General features: G+C 35.0%; 1 protein-coding gene across 5 annotated transcripts in view; it reads right to left on the bottom strand.

The window, feature by feature from the left end:
* Positions 1 to 631: 631 nt before the first annotated feature.
* LOC148947431 (uncharacterized) overlaps positions 632 to 24,720 on the bottom strand; it is a 74,018-nt gene continuing 49,929 nt past the window's right edge. For all 5 annotated transcript variants that reach the window (XM_089095260.1, XM_089095261.1, XM_089095262.1 and 2 more), the window contains exons 7-8: positions 12,985 to 13,238; positions 632 to 3,809 (exon numbers count right to left, since the gene is read on the bottom strand). In XM_089095260.1, the coding sequence (XP_088951386.1) occupies positions 3,503 to 3,809; positions 12,985 to 13,238 (561 nt within the window). In that variant the 3' untranslated portion in view covers positions 632 to 3,502. The remainder of the gene's footprint in view (positions 3,810 to 12,984; positions 13,239 to 24,720) is intronic.

The following is a 24,720-nucleotide window of genomic DNA, read 5'->3' as shown; positions in this document are numbered from 1 at the left end:
ATGTCATATAATTAGCAATTAAGATCAAAACTAATAGTTTTGCTTATTCATTTTAGGGTTTAACGTGGCAATGCTGTCGAAGGTGTGATACTGGCCTAAAAACTTCAAAATTTTAAAACATCCAAAGGAGATATTTTGAATTATTTCGGTTTTCATTATAAAATAGACCTAACATAAGTCCAAAGGACGAGAAACGTTTTAATTCTGAAGTCCTTGGTACTCTAAACCACCCAGGGTTCTGACCTTCTCCTCCCTCACAGCCTATCTACAACTGTTCCTCCCTAAGATTATAAGTCAGGGTTTGCCAAGCCAAATACAAGACCTTCTTTCACCACCACGTGGCTATTTATTTGAACTATTCAAGGTATTCAGTAATTCCTGAACATAATTGCAGGAGTTGTAAACAGTTTTTTTTTAGTATTTCATAAAAATGGCTAAACCCTGTAAGTTGACTCCAATAGAGCTCACCCTTTCAACAATGGAACGCTTTGAGGACATCTCAGCAAATTTATTAACGATGTGAGTATTGCCGATTCAGTGTTTTTTCCATGTGGAGGATATGTCTAAGCCTAACTAAGATAGTCTTTACTCGTTCAGATACTGAGTCAAAAGGAAGGTTCGAGTCTTGGTATCGACCAATACTTCTTTTTTTTAACTAAGCCTACGCTGTGTATACAAACCTAATCTTGGCTACTGTATTACCAATATAAACTCCCTCTATGCACAGGTATAATCAGCAACAGTTTTAACAGTTCAGCAGCAGTTCAGCAACTGTTTCAGCATTCAGCAGCGGTTTCGGCAACTAGATACTGAGTCAAAAGGTTCGAGTCTTGGTATCGACCAATACTTTTTTTTTAACTAAGCCTACGCTGTGTATACAAAAATAATATTGGCTACTGTATTACCAATATAAACTCCCTCCATGCACAGGTATAATCAGCAACATTTTTAACAGTTCAGCAGCAGTTCAGCAACTGTTTCAGCATTCAGCAGCGGTTTCGGCAACTAGATACTGAGTCAAAAGGTTCGAGTCTTGGTATAGACCAATACTTTTTTTTTAACTAAGCCTACGCTGTGTATACAAACCTAATCTTGGCTACTGTATTACCAATATAAACTCCCTCCATGCACAGGTATAATCAGCAACATTTTTAACAGTTCGGCAACAGTTTCAGCATTCAGATTTCAGCAGCAGTTCAGCTACTGTTTCAGCATTCAGCAGCGGTTTCGGCAACTAGATACTGAGTCAAAAGGTTCGAGTCTTGGCGTAGCTAATCCTTTGGCGTGGGGTCGGGTCAGTGGTGCGACTCTGCAAGCTCAGCTTCCGTGAGTTTGAGCAGCTTACAGGTAAAGAAATCCCCGTGTAATATCTAAATTTCAGATCCGAGTGAGGCAGAAAATGCCTGGTGCTGCTGCAAGATCAAGAGAGAAGAGTGAGGTCAAAACCAGTATGTTCATGAAACCAAGTCATGTTAGACACCGTCTCTCCAAGCTTATAATATTTTTGTTCTATTTTTAACTATGCCTACATTCGGCATAAAAAACCTAGCCCTGGCTACTGTATAATCAATATAAAGTCCTCCATGCACAGATAGGATCAGCAACACTTTCAGCATTCAGTGAGTTTTCAGGAACAGCATCAGCATTCAGCAACAATTTTAACAGTTCAGTAGCAGCTTCAGCAGTTTTATAGTTTCAGCAGCCCTTTATAGTTCAGCAACAGTTTGAGCATTGACATCCATTCATCTTAGGCCTCTGGATAAAGCTCACTTCCAAGAGTAATTACCCAGAAGCTGATCATTTGCGGGGTGAAATTGTTATAACCAGTACATTACTGGTTTAAGCCTTGTAGATTTGTCTGCATAGATGGTCTGATGCTGATTATTCTGAAGGCTCAGAACCCTCTGCTTCATCAGCTCCAGAAGATGGTTCAGAAGCTGATAGGATGGTCTCAGACATATCTCTTTCATCTTTAATTAGTTAAATTTGGCCGCACTTTCCACCCGAAAAATTCGAACATTAACAATCTGTTAATTGGCAAAGACAGCTGAACCTTCAAAGAAAAGCTACTTCTTCTTCAGATGTTTGGTGTTAGATTTTTCTTCTTTTTTTCGGAATTTTCACCTACATTTCTTTTTTTCTTTCTTTTTTTTTCGGACGCGCTACTGCCAAAAACTGTATACACCAAAAACTTTTCCATTAGAAATTGAATACCCGATTTTTTCGATTTTTTAAGGATCGTTATGCAATTTTCGACTTAAGCAATTAAAACAATCAGATTTAATTTCCGATGTCTTTGGGACCTTAGATCCGTTTCCTTTCCTTCTGCTTTCATTTTCCGCTTACTTTCCTTTCCTTTTTAGATTAGTTTCCTTTCCTTTTGCTTTCCTTTTTCGTCTACTTTTCGTTCCTTTTTAGATCCGTTTTACTGAGAAAAGATGGCACTAACTATATTTGAAATATTATTTTTTTTATTATTTTAATTAATATTATTATTTATTATTTATATTATTAATTAAAATAATATTTTTTAATGCCATGAACGCGGTTTTGTTTTATCTCTGGAATTGTATCGATTTTATTTACACTGAATATTATTTCAAATAAAATTCTATACTAAAATCAATTTAATTTTTCCTGGTTAATTTTAAGGTTAACTATAAGTGACTTATTTTTTTTTTTTTTTTTTTTTTTTTTTTTTGTATTTGACTGATTTTTTATATGTCAGTTTACCACTTAAATCAGTAACCATCTAGCCAAAAAATTGAAAAAAATCTCTCTTTCACAAGGTGCAGGAGATCTTGATATAAACCTTCAATGTTAATAAAACACCCCCTTAGAGCAAGCTTTACGACACCGAATTTCCCCTTTTTCCCCCTAGATTTAAGACATGTCGTTATATGTAGTTTTCCATTCATTATAAATCGTTTTATCTAATTCTTAACTGACGGGACAAAAGTGACTCGTTTCCGGATTTAATGGCGCTTCTTTGAAACTTGGCTACGAGTCAATAGAAAAATTGGTTATGTGCCCATATGCGCCTTAATAGGAAGAAGTAGAATCCAAGAAATATTTCATTTAAATGGATAAAAGATAATTTAATCGAAGTTGGTTTCTACACTACACTTTTATGGGGGAATAAGGGGGGATGTATGTCCGAAAGAGCCAACTTAAATATAATTTTCGAAATTCGTTTGGGTGGGTTTATTTTTTCTGAATTTTATATTTTTTGAAAATTATACAAAAGATAATTTACATAAAAAGATAATTTAATCGACACCAAATACGTCTACTTGAAAAACTTATTGTAAATTACGGATATTTTATTCTGGAAAAAAAAACATATTAAGAATTCTCAAAAGCTGGCTTTTTTTGAAAATTATGCAAAAGATACACAGAGGTTAGCAAAATGACCTCAATGAGTGAAATCTATATTTGCCTTTCTCTGGCCCTGTCCCCGAGCACCACTATTAAATAGCACCACAATTAGTGGTGCTATTAATTAGAAAGCACCACTAAAATCTAACTTACATTTCACCGCTTTCGGTGTTAAAACAGACAAATTCATAACCGACTTAATCGTATGACAACGCTGGACATGTTTAAGCAAAAACTTGTTTTTGAAAAACTTTGCTCCGCAATATGTGCAACCAAAACGGGGCTTAAAAAACACTCTTGAATGCCAGCTACGCACATGCTGAAGTAAAACGAGGTTGCTGCTGAATAAAAGGTGGCAAACGGCGCATTCGTAAAGCTTCATCGGGCTTCGACCAGGGGTCCATGACGGAATGGGCACACGTTGTGGAGAGCTAAACAATAAATTATACAGTTTGAAATATAAACTATATAATTAAATATAAACTATAAAATATATATATTTATAATTATATAAATTATATAGTTGAAAAATTTTTATTATTTGGCTTATAATATATCTGCTTCGGAAAGAGGTATCAGGTTTCGGACGATAGAATTGGGTTTCCTGTAGATTTTTAAGGCAGCTCATGTATTTTTTCTTCTTTTCTTTTTATTCTAAAAATATTTTTATTTTATTATGTTCTATTATTTTATTCTATATTATTTATTTACTTTTCTATATATTTTTTATTCTATATGTTTTTATTCTTTTTTTATTCTATTTATTATTTACATATTTATTCATTATTCTATGCATTTATTATTCTATATATTATTTTATTTCATTCTGAAAAATTTTAGTTTCCAATAAATTTCCTAGGTTGGAAGTTTAGAATTAATATTTTTCTCATAAAGTGTAAATGAACTAAAGCATCATAGTTGAGACAAATGTAGCCAAGGAACAAAAAAAAAAAAATTAGATTAGTTTACTTTGGGGGCTAATTTGTACTTCTCCTAAAAACAATTACTAATATTACAGAGTTGAATCACCTGATTTCGACACAATGCCAAACACTCCTTTTTCAATTTACCTTGTTTGAAATTTTTTTCAAAAGAAGTCCCATAAATTTTGTCAAATTCTTACATTCACGTTCAACCCTCATCTGGCGGCCCGCACCAAATACCAATTGGGCAAGCGTTTTGCCCCTTTAGCCGATATTTATAAAATTAACCTAGGAATATAATCTCCTTCCATTGGGACTAAATAAAAGTAATTCCATCTTTAGCTAATTAAAAATAAAGTTCTTTAATTATTAATACGGGATTTTTTTAAAAAGGCAGGAAAAAATTAAAGAAATAATAATTAAACAGGAAAAAACAGGAAAACAGGAAACAAAAACAGGAAAAATAGGATATAACTGCAAAATTCAAATAATTTGTCAAATCGCGATTAAACAACAAAAATAGACAATCTGACACATAAAATTAAGGACACTATATTACTTCATAATTGCTTCATAAAGCTATATTGCTTCATAAAGCAATGCACAAATAAAAGTGAAAAAAATCCTAAATATTGATTAGTAATAGTAGTGAATATGTTAGTCTGTAAAATATTCACAGTATCCTTAGAATATCTGAAAAATATATTTTTTATATATTTTTATTTTAGATTTGTGTGTCTTACAATATATAAAACACAAACATACACTAGTCTATAACTTTCACACAGATATAAAGCTATGTATACGTTTGACTGACTCTAATCTCTAACAGTAAGCTGTACGAAAAATGTAGTTCAACCCCGCTTTCTAAGGCTAAAATGAGAGAAAGATACGTTCTGCAGATGAAGGATGACAGATTACAAGAGAACGTCCCTGTCGGCCAACTATCTAAGGGCCAAAGGAAAAGCAGTTCTTCCCCGAATAGAGTGGGAGGATGTCGTAAAGAAAGATTTAAGGCAAATGGGAACTTCCTGGGAGTGTGTAAAGAGGGAGACTTTTAATAAATTAGGATGGAGGAGGAGGGTTCGTAGCTGTTTTGGCCTTAGGCAGCTTGGTGCTGCAATGAGTCGTTAGTAGTAGTAATAAAAATTATTCGTAAATGTTGATTGTTGAAAGTACCAGTGGACCACTGTCTCGTGGCATACATCCTGAGTGGCATGATGCAAGGCACTTCATTCTTAAAGAGTCGTATTTGGCACCACTTCACCAAAGCCGCGTTTTCAGACTCAGCGGGTTCGAACACGGCTTGTTCTCGTCTAGTTTCAAGTTTCTAGTTTTTCGTCTAGTTTCAACGGATTCGAGGTTACAATCCCGTGTTTTCCTCGAGAAACAGCTTTGTGAAAACACTTGATGCACTAGACGAGAACAACCCGTGTTCGCCTGAAAACGAGACTCATGTTTTAAATCTGGCTTTACACTTGAATCATATCATCCGAAAACCCAAGCCTATGCTCCTTTCACAAGTCAATCTGGCCAAGTTTATTGTTTATATATTGGTGAGGTTTCAAGCCAAAGCACTTGGCTGACTCTTAACTTCAAGCAGTGACGAGGGTATCTCCTTAGACTGAGTATTAAAACCAATAAATGACAACAAAATTGTTTCATGATTGTAGACTAAATTTTTCTGTTAATTTTTTAATGCTTTTTACAACACAAAACCTATTCGTTTGTCCATATCCACTATCCCTCTTCCAATTGTAAGTTATTCCCAAGAAAATGTCCAGGTCCGGACAATAGTCCGGACCAAATTATCTGCCCTTTAGCTTACCGACCGCCCTTGCTCACATCCCAACAAGTAGTGAACAGGACCCGGAATTTTGAATTTCCTCAAAAGTGTTGTCGTATGGACTTGGTAAGCAGAGTCAGAAAGGGCCCGAAGATACGTCCTTCGCATATCTCGAAATAACCAAGTCTTCCTAGAAAGGGTTTCCCAAGCTTAATTTTCTAGCTTCCTTGCTTAGTTTCTTTAAAGTCTATTGTGTCAAAATTAAATCCTGTATTACTAGACAGAAAGATTAGAAAGAACCAATATTTTCCGATAGGTTTTTGCAATCATCTCTAGATTTTTACTTGAAGACACTAGATAAGGCATAAGACACTAGTCGATACTGGCTTTTATTTTACAGAGAAAACGTTTTTAGCTAACCGATTTTCACCTTTTTAACCTCAAATAAACATGTAAATATATAACCAAATTAAAAGAAAATATATTGGGACTATTTATCATACAAACAAAACAAGTGTGTTTGTAAGCCCAAAGTCTAAAATCGTCCTTTGATGGCAACTTCTCTATGCTCAGACGTTTAGAAATATGGAATAATATTTTAGCACCTCAGGTGTCCCCAGAGCCATTTTGTACAACTGGATTAGTTATACACAGTGTTACACCATAATACCACACCATAAAACGTCTAAAGGTCTTAGAACCCGTACCTGAAGTGTAAAATGCACCATCCTCTAGGGAACACCGTCCTGTTTTAACGCCAAGTCACTTTTCTATGACCATTTTTAGCGGTCAAGGTTCCGTTTTACCAGCGCGTCTGCGCTTACCATCATAATAGACGTAAGAAACCCCTTCATGGGTTAGAGCAATATTAGGAAGCATATTTTCATTGTAGAATGCTTTCATAAATAGCTAATTAAACGTGATACTTCAATGCACCATTACACTAAATTGACACCTAAAATATTTAAGGTGCTAATTTAGCACCCAAATGACACTAAATAACGTAAGAAATTAACATCCCCCACAGTTATTTTCCATTTCTAATTTCTTCATAGATTCCTCGTATTACTTTTTCATTTCAATTCTTTTTTTATAGCATAATTTTTTTGCCTGCTTTTTACCGTTTCATTTTTTCTATTTACATTTCGTATGAATGTTTGTTTTCATCTCCACATTTGCCTGTTCATTAAATTTTTCTTGTGCATTTCACTGAAAAATGCAGTTTCGGCCCATAGTCATATTTATGTTTTACGTTACATTTTAAATCTAGCCTGATACTAACATTGAAAAAAAAACAAATAGGTAATTATGTCAACTGTGGAAGTTATTTTTATCTGTGTTTCTAATTAAATTTATCTAATTAAAACATTGCAATTTGAGCATCACTATTTCCATGCACGGCAGTATCCAGGGGGGGGGGTAAATACCCGGTTTGAGGCCCCCCCCCCCCTAAAAAGGTTTGTCTAAAAGTTTTTAAACATTGATAGTCACTATTTTCAGTAATCTCCCTTCTCACGATGTGATACCCCCACCATCAACAAGAATCCTGGGTACAGCCCTGCTTCCATATCTCAAATACAAGAAAAATTACAATGAAACAAATTATCATTACGATTTTCAAGAGATTATTTCAAAATTAGAGAAAAGCAAATTAAGCAAATTAAAAACCAATAACCATTTCGCAACAGAACTTTAAAATGTATAAATGATTCAAAATTCAGGTAAATCGATTCAAAATTCTTCATTAGAAAGAGCAAAAAAGCACATTGGAAGTACATAGAATTTCGGAAAGGAAAATGAAGAATCATAATTAAATTAATTAACATTTCGAAGATCCGGTAATAATTCCAAGGTTATTGATTATGAAACACAAAAAAGCGCATTAAGAAGCAAAGAACATTTTGCAAAAGAAAAATAAAGAAAATGAAGCATCATTCCAAAATTTGGTCTATCATTTCAAATTATTCATTTAGAAGCGCAAAAAAGCACATTAAGAAGCAGTGAGCATTTCAGAAAAAAAAACACAGCTAAATAAATTAACAATTTGATTTGGGCGATTAATCAAAGGTGATTCATTAAGAAGCATAAAAAACATATTAAACGCATTAACAAGCACAAGCAATTCCGCAAAAATTAAAATTAAATAAAACTATCCTTCCGAATTTTGGTCAACTATTACAAAATTATTCTTTTACAAGCGAGAAAAGCCCATTAAGAGGCACGGAGTAATTACAAAGAAATAAAAAATAAAATCCACAATCAAATAAAGCGATTTCAAATTCGGGCAAACACTTCAAAAGTATTCATTAAGAGGTATTGAAAAACGATATCAATTATAATATCATGGCCGGCAAATTGGCTGAATTTATGTCAACACAGTCCAAGAATTTGGCCAAGTTTTATCAAAGTAGATACAGAAACTAATACTGTGAAGAGAAATAATAATTAAAAGTCTTATTTGAAGTTGCACTCAAAACCTAATAACTTTTTAGAAAATAAGTTTTTAAGTTTCTAGAAAACATAGTTCTTAAGGGCCGAATAGAAGGTTTAATTAGAAAGTTATAATTTGATTTCTAGTTGGACTTTACAGATCACAACTTCAAGAAAGTGGGAAATTGATAAATAGTCTTGTAGGATAATTAATATCGCATCGTAAATATCGCAACAGCTAAGCTGGGCTATCAAGAAGAAGTTTAAACTAAGCTTAAGTGTCCCAGTATTCCTAGAGATACCCGAAGCAATACATTCTACCTTCAAATTTTCCAATTTCGTGACAAAGACCCAAAAAACAAACCAAGTTTGTTTTATTTTCAAATCAAGTTTGAAAATTAATAGAAAATATTTTTTATAGAAAAACAATAGAAAACAATAGAAAAACAATCTTTTGAAATTAATTTTCTATTTTCAAAACCAAGGAGGGGGGGGAAGGAGGGGAGAGTGTCACCTAAAATGGAGCATTGCCACCCGTAGAAGTTATTGTGACACCAAAGTAGAAAAAATGTACCATATTCGGCCAAATAGGTATCCTGGTTATTATAAAATTAATGTTATATTTTCCAGCAAAAACATTCTTACAGTTGAGGCCGTATTCAGGGGGAGGGTTCCGGGTTTGAACCCTCCCTCCCCCCTCCGAAATCTTTGTCCAACTCGTAAAAACGTAACACAATTCTATATAAACATTTTTTTTGGTAGCCTTTGGCACCCTTCGAAAAAAATAAACCCCTCCGAACAAAAATTCCAGATACACCCTTGCTTACAGTGTCTTAAAAAACAAATCAAGATATTTGGACCTATTTTCCAAAATTGTTTTTTAGTAATCTCATAACGGTGCATGTATTTCATATAATTCGTCTATCCTTTTTTTTCTTCGTATTTGACCGTTCCATCACATCGACATAAAGTTTAGGTATGTGTTTGAGAGGGAATTCACTTCAGATGTCCGGTAAAGAATCAATATTCTGAAATTAGGAAGATACAGGAGATGGGGTCCCTCTAGAAGTCAAAGATTCTTCCACATTCTTTGCCACTTCTTTTATAAGTATCAAACAAGATTAAATTTTTATTATTCCCCCCTCCGCCCAGGAAAAAAAGCTATATACGTGCGTATCTGGAATACATTTTGCTTGGAATACATCTGCAGCCAAAATTTTTGTCTTGATTTAAGTGCACATAATATATTTTTTCCATTTAACATCAAAAACTGAGTCAGTTTTCGTAAAATTAGGAGTAGACAATAATAGGCCAATAAAGGAATAGTCAAACAATAAATGTAGAGCTGGACATTTTATAATATGTTCACCCTCCCATTTGAAGATACTTCCACCGAAATGGCTCTAAATCCCAAGTCGTTCCATAATGGAACAAGAAAACTTTTCAAGCTGTGGCAGTAGAGCTACAAATCAAGTAACTGGTTGCCAAAATTTAGTAGAGTATTTGTCAAAATCAGGGGAATATGCAGGGGAAAGTTGGGCCTGGAGGCCCGGCCCCTCCTAGAACAATTTTTGGCCTCCACTGGGTCAGGTAACCCCTGGGTCAAACCAGGGGTTACCTGATTTGACCCCCTCCTCTAAAAAATGTCTAGCTCGTACAAAAGTAACAAAACTACATGTAAAAAAGGGGGTGAGGACCCCCTCACCATGAATAAACTTTCACAAATTTCCGGGCACTTTTGCTCAAACAGTGAACATTTTTTTTTTCATTATTGACCTACCCAACCCCCAACAAAGAAAAAATCCCGCGCAATGCGCCTGTTCAAATTTTACAAAAGTCCGCCACTCCACCCATGCCTCCTATTTTAGGGGACTTTGAATGAGAAGTGCTTCTCACTTTTTCAGTACTTCTGCTCTTTTGCACCCTGTTTCACAGCATCTACTCGTTTTTACGAGTCAGGCAAACATTTCAGGGTGTGGTTCAAACCCACTAGCCTCCCCTGGGTACGGCCTTGTGTTGTTGTCTAGTTGTTTGTTTGTTTTTGGTTGTTTCTTTTGCTGCTTTTTTTGGAGGGGGAGTATTATTATCCTGTTTTTATTTTGTATATTTAGTTAATTTATATTTCTTTACGTTTTCTTACACTACAGCTCTTGCTTTAAAAAAGATTGATTGATTGATTCGGAGCTACAATTTTTCTGAACTGATTTGAATATCTTTTATTTATATAAAACAAGGTTCCAGGTGGTAATTTTTTCTATTTTTTTTTCTTCAATATTATTTTGGGAGAATTTATTATTGTATACTTTGACTTGCGATCAGAAGATGGCCCCATAAGCCCTAAGGCTTATTATCAAATTTCCAATTATTGCAAAATTTCTATTTGTTACAATAACATTTTCTCTCGTGAAAAAATATATGGAACTGTTACCGTGTAAAAACTGGAGGAACAGGACTAGTTAAGTTAGTTCAAAATCGGTTCATTTAACATAAATAAGGTATACAGGCAAAAAGAACAATAGCTACACCCCCTCCCCCCCCCCAAAAAAAAATCATAATTTTTTGTTGCGAAAAATACTTTTTAGATTGAACTAAGACATTCTTTGCTATATACGTGGTTAATTCCAGAAAAAAGTACCACATATAAGATCTTGATACGCAAATCTGGTCATAATAATCTGACTCGTGTTAATGTGGCCTAAGTACCAAGTCCAACACTAAGTAAAACCTATTGTTCTGATGACCTAAGGACGCACTTAAGAAAGGTTAGGAAAGTCTATAAGTTTAATGAAAATTTGATTTATTGATATTAATTATTAATGTTTAATATGTGTATTTACAGAATTATATATTTATACAATCAATAATTATACATTAATTCTGTTATTTAATGGATTTATATTTAATGAATAGTATATATTATACTTATATCACTAATTATTTATATTAATCATCAAAAACAGAAAATTGTACATCAATAGATGTTTATTTTGCAGACTGTCTATTATCAAGTTGCATCTTCAAAAAATAATTTCGGCTAAAAGGATTATAAAGCTAATGTAAATGCTAAATATAATGTAAATAAAAGTTAAATCTTAAGGTAAACAGGGTAAACCCTGGTAAAGAGTAATTAATTAATATTAATTAGCGAAATTAAATTATAAAATATGTAAATCATATTATTTACATTTATATTATAAAATAATACAATTATAAAAAATAGAATTATAAAATAAAAAAGAAATAAAGAAAAATTGTAAATTGAGAAAAAAATTATAAAAATAATGAATTATATAATTGGATTAATTATATTCAATTAATTAAATAAAAGTAATTAATATTTACATAGTAAAAAGTTATCAATCAAATAAACTAAACTATAAAGTATATTATAAAATACATATTCTTATTATAAAATAATATAATTATAGAATAAATCATGAAACTTAATTATAAAATTAACTAAATGAAAAGAAATTAATTGAAACATAGTAAAGAGTAGTTAATTGCATAAAAGCTTACTAAAACTCCTAAAGATGGGGTGCAGATTAATGCAAACTTCCACTTACATTATTGTTGCTAAAATTATATACACCCACGCCCAAGCAAAAATGAGCTCCTGAAAATAAAATCATTCGCGTATATATACATGTCCAATAACCCTGCTTTCTGGGAATATTTAACAGATTTATAAACAGCCTTTGATGTCAGATAAAGTTTTATTTTTTTACTGTATGAAAATGGCTCACAAAACTGATAGACTATTTAAATTACCCTTACTGTATACCCAAGGTCGTATCCAGAGGGTAGCGGGTTTTAGGAAAATCCTAGATACGACCCTGATCCAAATCCTGGATCGATTCAGTATGCCCATCTACCTTAGTTCTGCCCTAGGATAGATGATAGACTAACTATCAACAAGTGAAGCCAGCTTTGCCTCTCCCAGAGACTACCTGTCTTCGCTTTACTCTACGTAGCGCTTGTTCTCAAGTTTTTCATCACTTCCACCAAGTTGATTTTAATTCAAAAATCTACTCTGTTGTAAGATTCTGTTTTTTAAATAAATTGCGCAATATGTATCCATTTTTTTTTAGCAAATTATGGAGCTGATGATATTAAAACCTTTATTGTGTAAAACGTACAAAAAGATGCCGCAAAAAAAAAGAAAAAAAAAAAAAAAAAAAAAAAAAAAAGAACCAGAGCCCACTGAAGAAGTTATGAAAATGTGTGGCAATTAAACACGGGTGACAGCGAAACAAAATTAACATTTTCATACGATTAACAGGGCTTCTAATTTTCTTCTTCCCCTCACTAAGGAGTTTAGACCCTGGTAGACCATCCTATGTAATAATAGAGATTTTAGGAGGCTCCTTCGAACCACCCATATCTTCTCTAAAATCGAGTCACAGGCAATAGAAAAAGTAAGAGAAATTGGACAATAACCCTGAGTGGCAGCCGAAAAAAACTGACCTTTTTATATGAGCAACAGGGCTACGAATCCTCTTCTTCCTCCCACAAAGGAGTTTGGACCTTGGAGGCGTGTCATAGATAATAGCAGGGATTTTAGGAGGCTCCATCAAATCAGTCATTTCTTCACTAAAATTAAGATATGCAGCAATTTCGGAGGCGTGTGTTTTGGATGTAGAGGCGCTTGAATCAGTCTGGGGCGGAGTGTAGAGGTGAAGTGTTGATTCCGGGATGCTAAATCGAATATTTGGCTTCACCTAAAATATTAGTACCTTAATTCAGTCTGGGCTCTCTCGAGAATAGTCGGTCAAAATGCAAATTCGACTTGGGATTGGGCTGATAATAAGATTTTGTTTTTCTCTCTCTTAGAAACTTATAAGCATTTTATACACACCTTCAATATATATAATATTTTACTGGAGTTTTTCTCTTTTTTTTCTTGCTTTCTTTATTGTGTGTGGGCTACAAAAAGTCTACAAAAAGACTTTTTGTAGCCTACTTAATTGCTTAAATTTTCTTTAAATTATTTCATAACATTTTATTTCTAAAGTAGACTATTTAGTGCAAAAAAATTATCGAAGTAAAAAATAAGAAAGAAATTCTAGCCTATATATTTTCTCTATGCTTTGTCCCGCTTCAGAAAGCTCAGTCAGACTATTTTTTTTTATGAACACTTAGCAATAAGGAAGAAAATCTGCGGAAATATGTGAAGCGACCGTCAGGTCATCTTTTGACTATTCTATTAAATTTTTTTAGCAGCACACCTAGAAGCACATTAAAATTTAGTGGCAAGCCTACGTAGTGCTGCGACTAGAGGTAAACACGCTGCAACTACCTAGGTAACATATTTCTTACAGTAAATAAATTAATTTAGAAATACGACATAATGTAGCTATAAAGACATTAAGCTATTATGAAAATATGAAAGTTATTTTGGCTATCCTTGGTTTTCTAGAAGCTATACTATAGAATATAGAAGCTATATATATAGAAACACATTATTAAAGTTATTTTGGCTATCCTTGGTTTTCTAGAAGCTATACCATAGAATATAAAAGCTATATATTTGTAGAAGCTATATATAGAGAAGCTATAAACACATTACGAAATTCATTTTGGCTATCCTTTGTTTTCTAGCAGCTATATTATAGAATATAGAAGCTATAATTTTCTAGAATCTATAAACACATTACGAAAGTTATTTTGGCTATCCTTGGTTTTCTAGAAGCTATACCATAGAATATAAAAGCTATATATTTGTAGAAGCTATATATAGAGAAGCTATAAACACATTACGAAATTCATTTTGGCTATCCTTTGTTTTCTAGCAGCTATATTATAGAATATAGAAGCTATAATTTTCTAGAATCTATAAACACATTACGAAAGTTATTTTGGCTATCCTTGGTTTTCTAGAAGCTATACCATAGAATATAAAAGCTATATATTTGTAGAAGCTATATATAGAGAAGCTATAAACACATTACGAAATTCATTTTGGCTATCCTTTGTTTTCTAGCAGCTATATTATAGAATATAGAAGCTATAATTTTCTAGAATCTATAAACACCTTATGAAAGTTATTTTGGCTATCCTTTCGGTTCTAAAGCTATATTATACAATATAGAAGCTATATAATTCTAGAAGGTATATATAAAGAAGCTATAAATACATTAATAAATTTATTTTGGCAATCTTTGGTTTTCGAGAAGTTATATTCTAAAGGACTTTTCTGTCTTGCTCAGACAACTAGCTCAAACTCAAAACTGACTAAAACCGACTCATTCAACTGGAAAATTTCATTATCGTTTTTTAGCTTATCTATTTCTTCGTGAATAACGTCTTGTACCCTGGGGGCAGTGGTTATAACCTTCTCGTGGTGGTTCTCAGACTAATAGGCACTAATAGGGGCCTAATACTGTCAATTTCCTTCATTGTCCAGCTCTTGGCCGTCCTGTCAAGTGTGTGACCATTAGGCAGGGCATTTTATGCAGGGTTCGGACAGGTCGATTCGTTTCAAATTATAGGCTCTGTCCTATTTTTATAGGATTTCCCAGGCCCAAATATAGGCCAAATATAGGATTCGGAAGTCCTCGGGATCAGATCTGTGGTAGATGGCGTGGGATGCCTGGTCACATAAATTCGTCATTTCCCGAGTTTTTGCATTTATTTTTTTTTTTTTTTTATTTCAAATAAAAACTGTACAAATAGTAAAAAACAGTTTCAGATACACATACTGTGCCAACGATTGACTGATACAGGTAAAATATTTGGAATCACTCTTGCTGCTTCTTGGGCATCAATTTCGATATTAGGTCAATTTCTCTTTGCAAGAGACTGCTCCATTCTCGCCGATTCCACCATCTGTTCTCTTTCACTTGTTCTGGACTTCACAGCTCCTTCGAGCAAAGAAACAGCTAGGGCTGTTTCTTCGAGCAATGTCTATGGAACTCTTGGACTAGGCAGCCTTCTTCATTCTATCGGTCGCTGAAGTAGAGTATCTGCTACGGTTTTCTTTTCTTACTCTGATGCTCTTAAGTTTTTTTTCCTTTTGCTTTCCAGGTCTTCTATTTCTTGCTTTTAGTTATGGACCTCCTGCAACTTCCGCTTGCTTTCCTCTTCGAAAGCTGCTTTTTCCTTCTTGGATAGCCCTTCTTTTTTCTTTTCATCCAGATATTGTTGATACCGAGACTGTGCGGAACGAGCAAGATTCAACAGCTCTTTTGTAATAACAAACCATTCTGGTTTTCCTCCATAAAGCCTTAAGGTGTCATATACCATGAGTCTCGTATCCAGAACGCTTTCAGACATCAAGGCCTGGTCTTAACCGAGAATCCTACCAGAACGCGAAAGCCCACGCTCAACATCTGTGCTGCCATGCGACAACGTCAGCACCGCTTTGATAAACTTGGTAAGTTCCGGGTACTTGCTGTCTCCGCGCTCATTCACCAGTCCAAAATAATGGCTCCAAAAATGATCGAGTAATGTCCTCACGGGGTCCAGTTTCCGTTCGCAAAAGCAGCCACTCAGCATGAGCAACGTCTGAGTTTACTCCAATCACAATCTCGCGTACCAAAACCGCTATGTCTGCAATGTTTCTTCAATCTTTCATATTGATTAGACTCAAACAGCGCAAAACCTCTAGAAAGCTATCCCTTTTCAGAGGACACTTTTTCAAAATAAGGCAGATGCTCACAATAAAATATTTTCGTACATTGAAATAGAAAATGGTCTTGTCTTTCAGTGTTGCTTTCTCACCGAAAGCTTGTTCCACATTTTCTGAAACTATTGGATTTTCTGCAATTTTTTCTGAAAAGTTCAACATTTCTGGAGAGAAATTTTCAGTCTCGGTCATGAAATCTGGAGTAAAGATCCGTCTACAAAGGGTCACAACTAGTCTTTTGATCTCTGAGTGCAGAACATGATTGAGAGGCTCTTCTTTCTGGAACAGCTGGGTGAAACTCATGAACAGTTATGCTGAGGCTAGAACAAATTCGAGTTGGGCCTTCATCGTCGCACTTTTGATATAAGCCATAATCTTCAGAAATTTGGGAGTGGACAGAAGATTCTTCAGTTTTTTCTCTCTTGGCACGAAGTTCAGGAAGTACTCTAAGATTTTTGGCCACTGCTGCATGATTCTAGCGAGGGCATGTCCGATCCTCAGCCAGCGGCTTGGGACATGCTTCATGAAAGCATTCTCTGGCACTCCCACTTTCTTTTGGCACTTTCGATAGTCTTCACAACGTGCATGCCAGCCGTCAAAAAACGAATGCACACGAATAACAAAGTCGGAACTTTCTTCTCCGAACACCTGAAGACCTTTCAAGAAAGCATTATGAATTATATGAATGTTGCAAGTACCAATCTTCAACATTCCCTTTCCCGTCACTTTCTTTTTTTTCGGCATTGAACTTGTTCCAAACGCTTTTGATGACGTTTGGTCCGTCACTTCCAAGCGTGATCAGTTTTTCAAGTGGCAGCTGATTCTGCTCAATGGCTGACATGATCTTCCTATACAGGTCATCACTTGTCGCGTGGCCCATAAAACTTGTGCATAAATGTCTGCTCTGGATTTCGTTTCCGTATGAGGACCAATATCGAACATGTATCTGTAACTCTTTCATACCTGCGTTGCTGGCTGTCTCGTCATATCCTAGTACAAAATATGACTGAGTGTCCTTCACAAGCATTTGCTTACAGTAAGGATGCAGCGCATCGGTGATCAGATAAGTGAGTTTCTTCGCTCATAGGGACATTCCGTCGGGGATCTTACCGGGGAACATCGCATGGAAGGTTGCGACAATATGGTCTGAAAAGTTAGCAGACATGGAACTCTGTACCATCTGAAGTGTCCATATTAACTCAGCTTTATAAGCGGCATCACGCTCACAAAATATGTTTGTACCAACTAATGGTTTATCCTTGGTTGTTTCATCAACTCGAGATTGCCCGGTCAGATGAAGCTGCAGTAGATGTAGTTGAGCAGTAACTGCGGCTTTGTGTTCTGCAGATCGCACAAGTTGGTTTAGCTGAGCAACCCCAGCTGTGCAACCAAGATTTTTCAAGCAGATATTGCAAAAGAACGAGTACTGGTCGTTTCCAGTCTTTCACCATTCGCCAATCTTTCTACAGCTGCAATCCGTCTTAGCAAGCCATGAACTATTGAACTTGGTAGGCCCCAAACTTAATTACCAAGCATCACCTGCAAAATAGCATCCCGCGATTGAAAGGCCATAACAAAGAAAAAATGTGAATATTTCTGATACTGGGACGCATTTGCATCAGCCTTTTATAGCGTTCTTTCATTCAGGAAACGCATAAGTCGCAAGAAAGAACTCCAGTCTCATTAAGCAGAGACTGCTAGCCTATATACTGATCTTCGCTCATTTCGGACAGGCCCAACATGACAAAAAACAAAACATAAGCTACTAAGTCAACACAACAGCATAGCCCAGGCAGAAGCAGCTTACTAATCCCAACACAAAGCATTAGCTAAGCTCAAACAGCTCAACAGTTTTAATTAATTATCGATCTACACCGAAAGACAGCACAGTCTACAAGCAGAGTCAAAAGCAAAGAAAAGCACATCATGACTTACTTAACGAGCAGTGAAAATTGTAAATCATAAGCAATGTTCTTGGTGCTCTTCAGCCGAAAATATAGGAATAATAGGATTTTAGCCAAAATATAGGCATCTCATTTAGCGCGCACATCGCCGGTCTGGTGAAAAAAGGTAGTTGCGCATTACAGTCGCTAATTACCTTGCGCCGACTGGGTTTCTCACAAAGTCAGCTGAAGACGGTTTACGTCACGTATGTGCGCCCAATCCTTGAATATGCGTGTCCTGTGTGGGGCCCTCAGGCTCATAATATTGAATACCTAAGTGAAGATCTGGAAGCCATTCAAAAACGGGCAGTGAAAGTGATACTAGGCCCGAAATACAACTCTTATGAGGCTGCCCTTAGTACCTTACGACTGCCAACGTTGCGTGATAGGCGCTTACAGTTAATGTGCAATTTTGGGCAGTCCCTTCTTTCGTCCCAGAAACACCGTTCGTTGCTTCCCCCACCTGCACCTATCACCGCCAACACCCGCCATAAAAATCAACTAGTGCCGCCAAAGTGTCGAACAACCCGTCACAGCAATTCTTTTCGTGCCTTTTTTTGTCAGTTATTTAAACCGCCAGTGACCAGTTTTATGTAATGTACTAAACAGCGCCATTTAGTCGGGGCTTCGGCCACGGCTACGATAGTTGTTTATAAATAAATGAGTCTATGAGTCTATGTTTACGTCACGTATGTGCGCCCAATCTTTGAATATGCGTGTCCTGTGTGGGGCCCTCAAGCTCATAATATTGAACACCTAAGTGAAGATCTTGAAGCCATTCAAAAACGGGCAGTGAAAGTGATACTAGGCCTGAAATTCAACTCTTATGAGGCTGCCCTTAGTACCATACGACTGCCAACGTTGCGTGATAGGCGCGTACAGTTAATGTGCAATTTTGGGCAGTCCCTTCTTTCGTCCCAGAAACACCGTTCGTTGCTTCCCCCACCTGCACCTATCACCGCCAACACCCGCCATAAAAATCAACTAGTGCCGCCAAAGTGTCGAACAACCCGTCACAGCAATTCTTTCGTGCCTTTTTTTGTCAGTTATTTAAACCGCCAGTGACCAGTTTTATGTAATGTACTAAACAGCGCCATTTAGTCGGGGCTTCGGCCACGGCTACGATAGTTGTTTATAAATAAATGAGTCTATGAGTCTATGAAATAAAGTCAGTAATAGCTGCCAAATCATGCCTGGAGGGTCCATGCTCCTAGACATATAAAATGTAGACCTTGGCGCTAGGAAAGATCCCTTGAGCAGCAATCAGTGATGAGGGAACGAACAGCTTTTGCTAGTGCCGGTTCTGAGGATGAAGTTACGCTTACCGTTGATGGTTGGCGAGATGGTTGGCAACCTGAATGACTCTCCTCTCTCTTTGGAAAGTGTTGCCTGCCCAAGCCAGTCTGAAGTTGGCAAGTGGGTTACTCAGGATGGGGGAAAGTAATAGTGGACACCTTGACACTACAAAAAATGGCAACACAAAGGCAAAAAATGATAGATAAGTCCAAAATACGAGGCCCGAGGGAACACGAATAGCCCTGACTTGAACCTTAACTCAATTGTTTGAGTCCGTACATAACAACAATAACAATAATAATGTTATATGAATAATAATAATAACAACACTATAATAATAATATCTCTTGTGCCCTAGCGGCTTTTGAATTATCTAATCAGAATTGTGAAAGCTTTGTATTATGAACATGCATTTAGGGTTCGTTTTTTTTAACAGCGAATGAAAAACAAAACAAAAGATATCCGTAGTAGCTTTTTTAATGTGCTTCTAAAGTGGCTTCAGTAGTGGCGAATGTGGTGAATGATGTGCCATCCTATGATTTTTTTTATAGATGGGGTTGATCCATTTTTCATCATCAAATTTATTTTCATTCATCAAATTTATAGGATGGCAGGATGAACGTCATCTATTAAAAAATATTTATAGGATGGCATATCATTCAGCACAAATCTTCCGTAGTTGCACGAGCATTCTTTTAATTAATCATTACACTTGACAATAAGGAAGGTAAATTATAATGCAAAAAAAAAAAAATACCGGTGACGCAAACGACAGCTACGCCAATAAGCAGTGGCGTTAATTTACGACAATTTATTAAGGGGACAAAAAGTATTTTTCAAAAACTCGGGGGTGAATTTGTCGTTTTCTCAATTTTTCATTAAAAACTCTGCCCCCTAAAAAGGTATTTTCAAAATCTCGACGGCATGAAAATCTGAGGAGAGAAGTATGCCCCGACCCCCCTGTTTACGCCACTTTTTGTAGAAGTACCTAATGAAGAAATAAGTTTACAAAAAGCTTCAAAAATAAAGTAGGAACAAAATTCCAGAAAATATTTTTATAAAAATAAAGTAATTAAGACATAAGGATTAAATATAGAATATTAAACTTCCTTAGTATTCCAGGCACTATCATTTAGAGAACTTCCCAGGAATGACTTGTTAAGCCTAGAGACACAGCAAAAAAGACAATAAAAGAATTCCTAAAAAATGTTACGCAAAAAAGACTTTTGGAGGGGAAAAGCAAAAACTTCAAATCATCTTGATATAATTAAATTACTGATGATATAAAATAATATTTGATATAACACATTAAATAATAATGCACACCTAATGATATAAAATAATAATGATATAAAATAATAGGGCAAATTATATATTAAATAATGATATAATATGTTGATATAAAATATTAAATAATAATTCACACCTAATGATATAAAATAATAATGACATAAAATAATAGGGCAAATTATATACAGAAAACGGAATGAACCAATATATCGAACGTACTCATTTTAGGTCTCAATTTTCAAAAATTTCAAATAAAAAATTTAGTGTTGCCAAAATAATTTATATTTTGCTCACTTTGCAATTTCTCTCGTTGTTCTTAGTTTTAACGTTTGATTAAAATAGTTTAGGATTGAAAAATAATTCTGTTGCATATTTCATATTAATTACAAGTTAGTAATGACAAAAGCAACTTGTTCATTTTTTATCTTTTTTAAAAATATTTAAAGTACCAAGGACATCAAAATAGAAACAGTTTTTGCCCAATGTGTCCATCTTAGGACTACTCATACCTGAAAACTGTGATTTTCTTAGAATATTCTTTGAATTTGAAAGGCAATACTGTGAATTCCTCTGAATTTTCTTTGAATGGCAACACTGTGAATTTCTTAGAATTTTCTTTGAATGGTACCACTGAATTTCTCAGAATTTTCTTTGAATCGCAACATTGTGAATTTCTCAGAATTTTCTTTGAATCGCAACACTGTGAATTTCTCAGAATCTTCTTTGAATTAGAATGGCAACACTATAAATTTCTCAGAATTTTCTTTTGGTTGCTGAAAAATTACGAAATTTTTAGGACAGTATCACCCCTTCATCAGTGTTGCCACGTTGAACAGTGAAAATAAACACTTAAAACTAATTATCATAAATCTAATCCGCAAGAATTCAAACATTAACAGTCTCTTGATTCCCAAAGACAATTACACCTTCAAAGGCAAGCTACACCTTCTTAAGCTGTTTGATGCCATATGCTTTTAGCTTATTTTTCACCCACGTTTCTTTCTGGTATAAATTTAGGAACAGTACTGGTCATAAGGAGACATGTTAAGAAAACAATTCTTGCTTCATAGTATACATAATGATCCTAGTTAACATATTTTTCAGGGGGAACACCTTTATCCTCACTTCTTTCCCTTTTTTCCTTCTTTTTCCAACTTTGCAGAAAATTTTATGGAAAAAACAATGCTTTTGATAAACATTTTCTCTGTTTTAAAATTGTGGTGGATGATGTGGCATCCTGTAATTTTTTTTATAGATGGGGTTCATCCATTTTTCACTATCGAATTAATTTTCAATCATCAAATTTATAGGATGGCAGGATGAACGCTACCTATAAAAGATACGTATAAGATTGCATATCCTTCGGCACGAATTTTAAAACAAAGAAAACGTTTATAAAAAACGTGGCTTTTTTCATAATTTTTCCCCCTGGAAAGTATGTTAACTAGGATTATTATGCATATTATGTAGCAAAAATTCTTTTCTTAACATGTCTCCTTATGGCCAGTACAGGTCAAAAATTTATACCTTCTTTCTTTGGAAGCTAGCGCCTGCTACTTTCAATAACTGCATATGGGGCTTCCTTCGATTAGAAATGGAATTCCCGATTTTTCCCAATTTTGAAAGACATATATGGTTATGTAAATTTCTACTTAACAAATCCAGTCACATTTCATTTTCCCTGTTTTTAGCACTTTACAGTTAATTTACAAAGTCATAAGTTTATTAATTTTGCTGTTCAAAAACCAAAGATTTATTACCAGAATAGATACCATTTAATAAAGAAAAATCATTGCAATACCAGAACAGGTGAACGCCCACAAGGCATCAATAACAATGATGATTATGAAAAGTGTTGATAGAAAACCTTAACTACCGGTTTTATCTGCGTCAATAGCTTCAGAAAACCTTTTTTGGTGGCATGAAAGAAAAAGCGCAGAAGCAAAAGCACAAAGCACAGAAAGTACAAAGCGCTTTCACAGAAAGACACAGAAACAGAAACACAGAAACACAAAAAGAGAATGTGCAGTCGGACAGGGGCACTGTATATGAATATTATACAGTAGGATCATTCCTTATCTCAACCATTAAACAAAGTAGGACCGAGATGCATGTGCTCTGGAGAACATTTAAACAAGTATAAATATAAGCGACATAAGATTTTTTCACGGGTAGACAAGTCAAATTTCTCTTGAACGAGAAGTTTGGCTTCACCTTTGTAACTCAAAATTTTAAAGAATATAATTTTAAATTAATTTAGTCCAATGCGTACACAAAAATCAGTAATTAGTAGTACAATGTTAGTATTAGATGTTTTTAGGAATTACAAGTAGGTTTTGAAGTGTCGAGTTGGCTTCAAAGGCATTTTGAGAAAGTTTTTGCTAAAATACCTGTTCAGGGTAATATACACTGGACCGCTGATGCGATTAAATGGGAGGAGCTGTTTTTACGCACCGTGAATGTAGTAGCCAAAAATCACTGAGTCGTGATCTTACTGTATATTATTTATATACAGTGGACAGGGGCGTCCATCGAAAGTAGGTGGAAAGGGGGTGGAAATGTCCCCTATGTTTCCCCAATAGCATTTCAAACCTTCCATTTTACTCAACCACCAACCCCACACCCTTACATTGTTGTGAATTGACACCCATGTAACGCAACCAAGTCTATGAAAAAGAAACGGCAGAGCCGTTTATATAAACGGCTAATTAATATTTTTAATTAATATTTAATGCATAGTCAATACCTTTTTGATATCATATTAAAATAGATTAATATCTTGATTTAATACCCTTTTTAACGAACTTGACAAAATGAATACTTAGGCTACGGTCAATAGTTAAAAAAAAGATGTTTTTTGGTATTTTCATTGAAAATGATTGAACAGACAACAAAATTTCTCAAGTGCTTATGCATGGAGAAAATTTTATTTTTGCTATATGTACTGGCATTTGTAATTTTATTTACTGCTATTTATTATTTACTGTTATTACCATTAATTAGCTCTATTTACTTAGTTTAATTTACTGTTTATTTTAGAATTGATTAAATTAAAACTGGCTTTAATTGAAAGAAGATGTTTAATGTCCCCTATAGGCCTTAACCACCCTGATACAATAACAGTAAATATTTAATCCATACAGAAAAAATGGACTTCTAATGCACAGAAGAAGTCGTGTCCACGTCAATTTAACCCTTTCCCCCACCCTCAACCCTAAACGTGACCACCCCAATTTCTTAGAATCCAATAAGCAACCCCAATTTCTTAGAACCCCAATTTCTTGGAAATCAATAAGCAACTTCCCACAACTAAGTAAATCATTGATTTTAATTTGAACCAAAAAATCTCAGTTAATTTGAAGTTACAAAAGGATTAGATATTCATCATATTTAATTAATTTAATTTATTTAATTAATGTCTTCTTCATCTCCGATTAGGGTCAGAGTTTTAGATCAACTAGTTCCTTTGCAAGATTTGCAAGCAATGTCACATTCGATGCCATTTCAATTACAGCTGCACCCATCACTATCACAGGATCCCTTACAGCCACTCATCACGACGGTGAGAATTTTCTTTGGTGCCGCTGGAAGATCCGTGAGGAGAGGGTAAAGCATGCCGTTCTGGAGTTTCCATCCCCAATTCTCAGGATTAAGGGCAATTTTCTGAATACCGATCTAATCTCCTACTTGAAGGTAGGTTCAGAAACAGTGATATTTCACTGCTGCTGAAGTGGGAGGTAGATCTTGGGGGTGGAAGAAAGTTGTATACGTTGCTATTTACTAAGACTCAGTGTCAATAACTGTCAAGATTGTCAGTATATTTTCCATCGTACACTATTGAAAGTTCAGCCTCTCCCGCTGCTTTAATCTCTTCTTTCGAAGTATCAATTCTAAAAAAGTTGAAACATTTTCTATAAACTGTTCACTGTATCTCAGCCGTTTAAGCGCAATCCCTTTGCCAAGTCCATGTAGACGGGAAGTTGTGTCGCAGCCAAGATTTGCGTGAGCAAAAGGAAGCAGTTTGCAGGTCTTAGTTCCAATCTTCTG

Source organism: Artemia sp. Qi Xiang Cuo, chromosome 10 (assembly GCF_049724085.1).
Source record: "Artemia sp. Qi Xiang Cuo chromosome 10, ASM4972408v1, whole genome shotgun sequence".
In the NCBI taxonomy this organism is placed as follows: Eukaryota; Metazoa; Arthropoda; class Branchiopoda; order Anostraca; family Artemiidae; genus Artemia; species Artemia sp. Qi Xiang Cuo.
The sequence above is the reverse complement of the archived record's forward strand: the minus strand, read 5'-3'. Positions and strand labels throughout refer to the sequence as shown.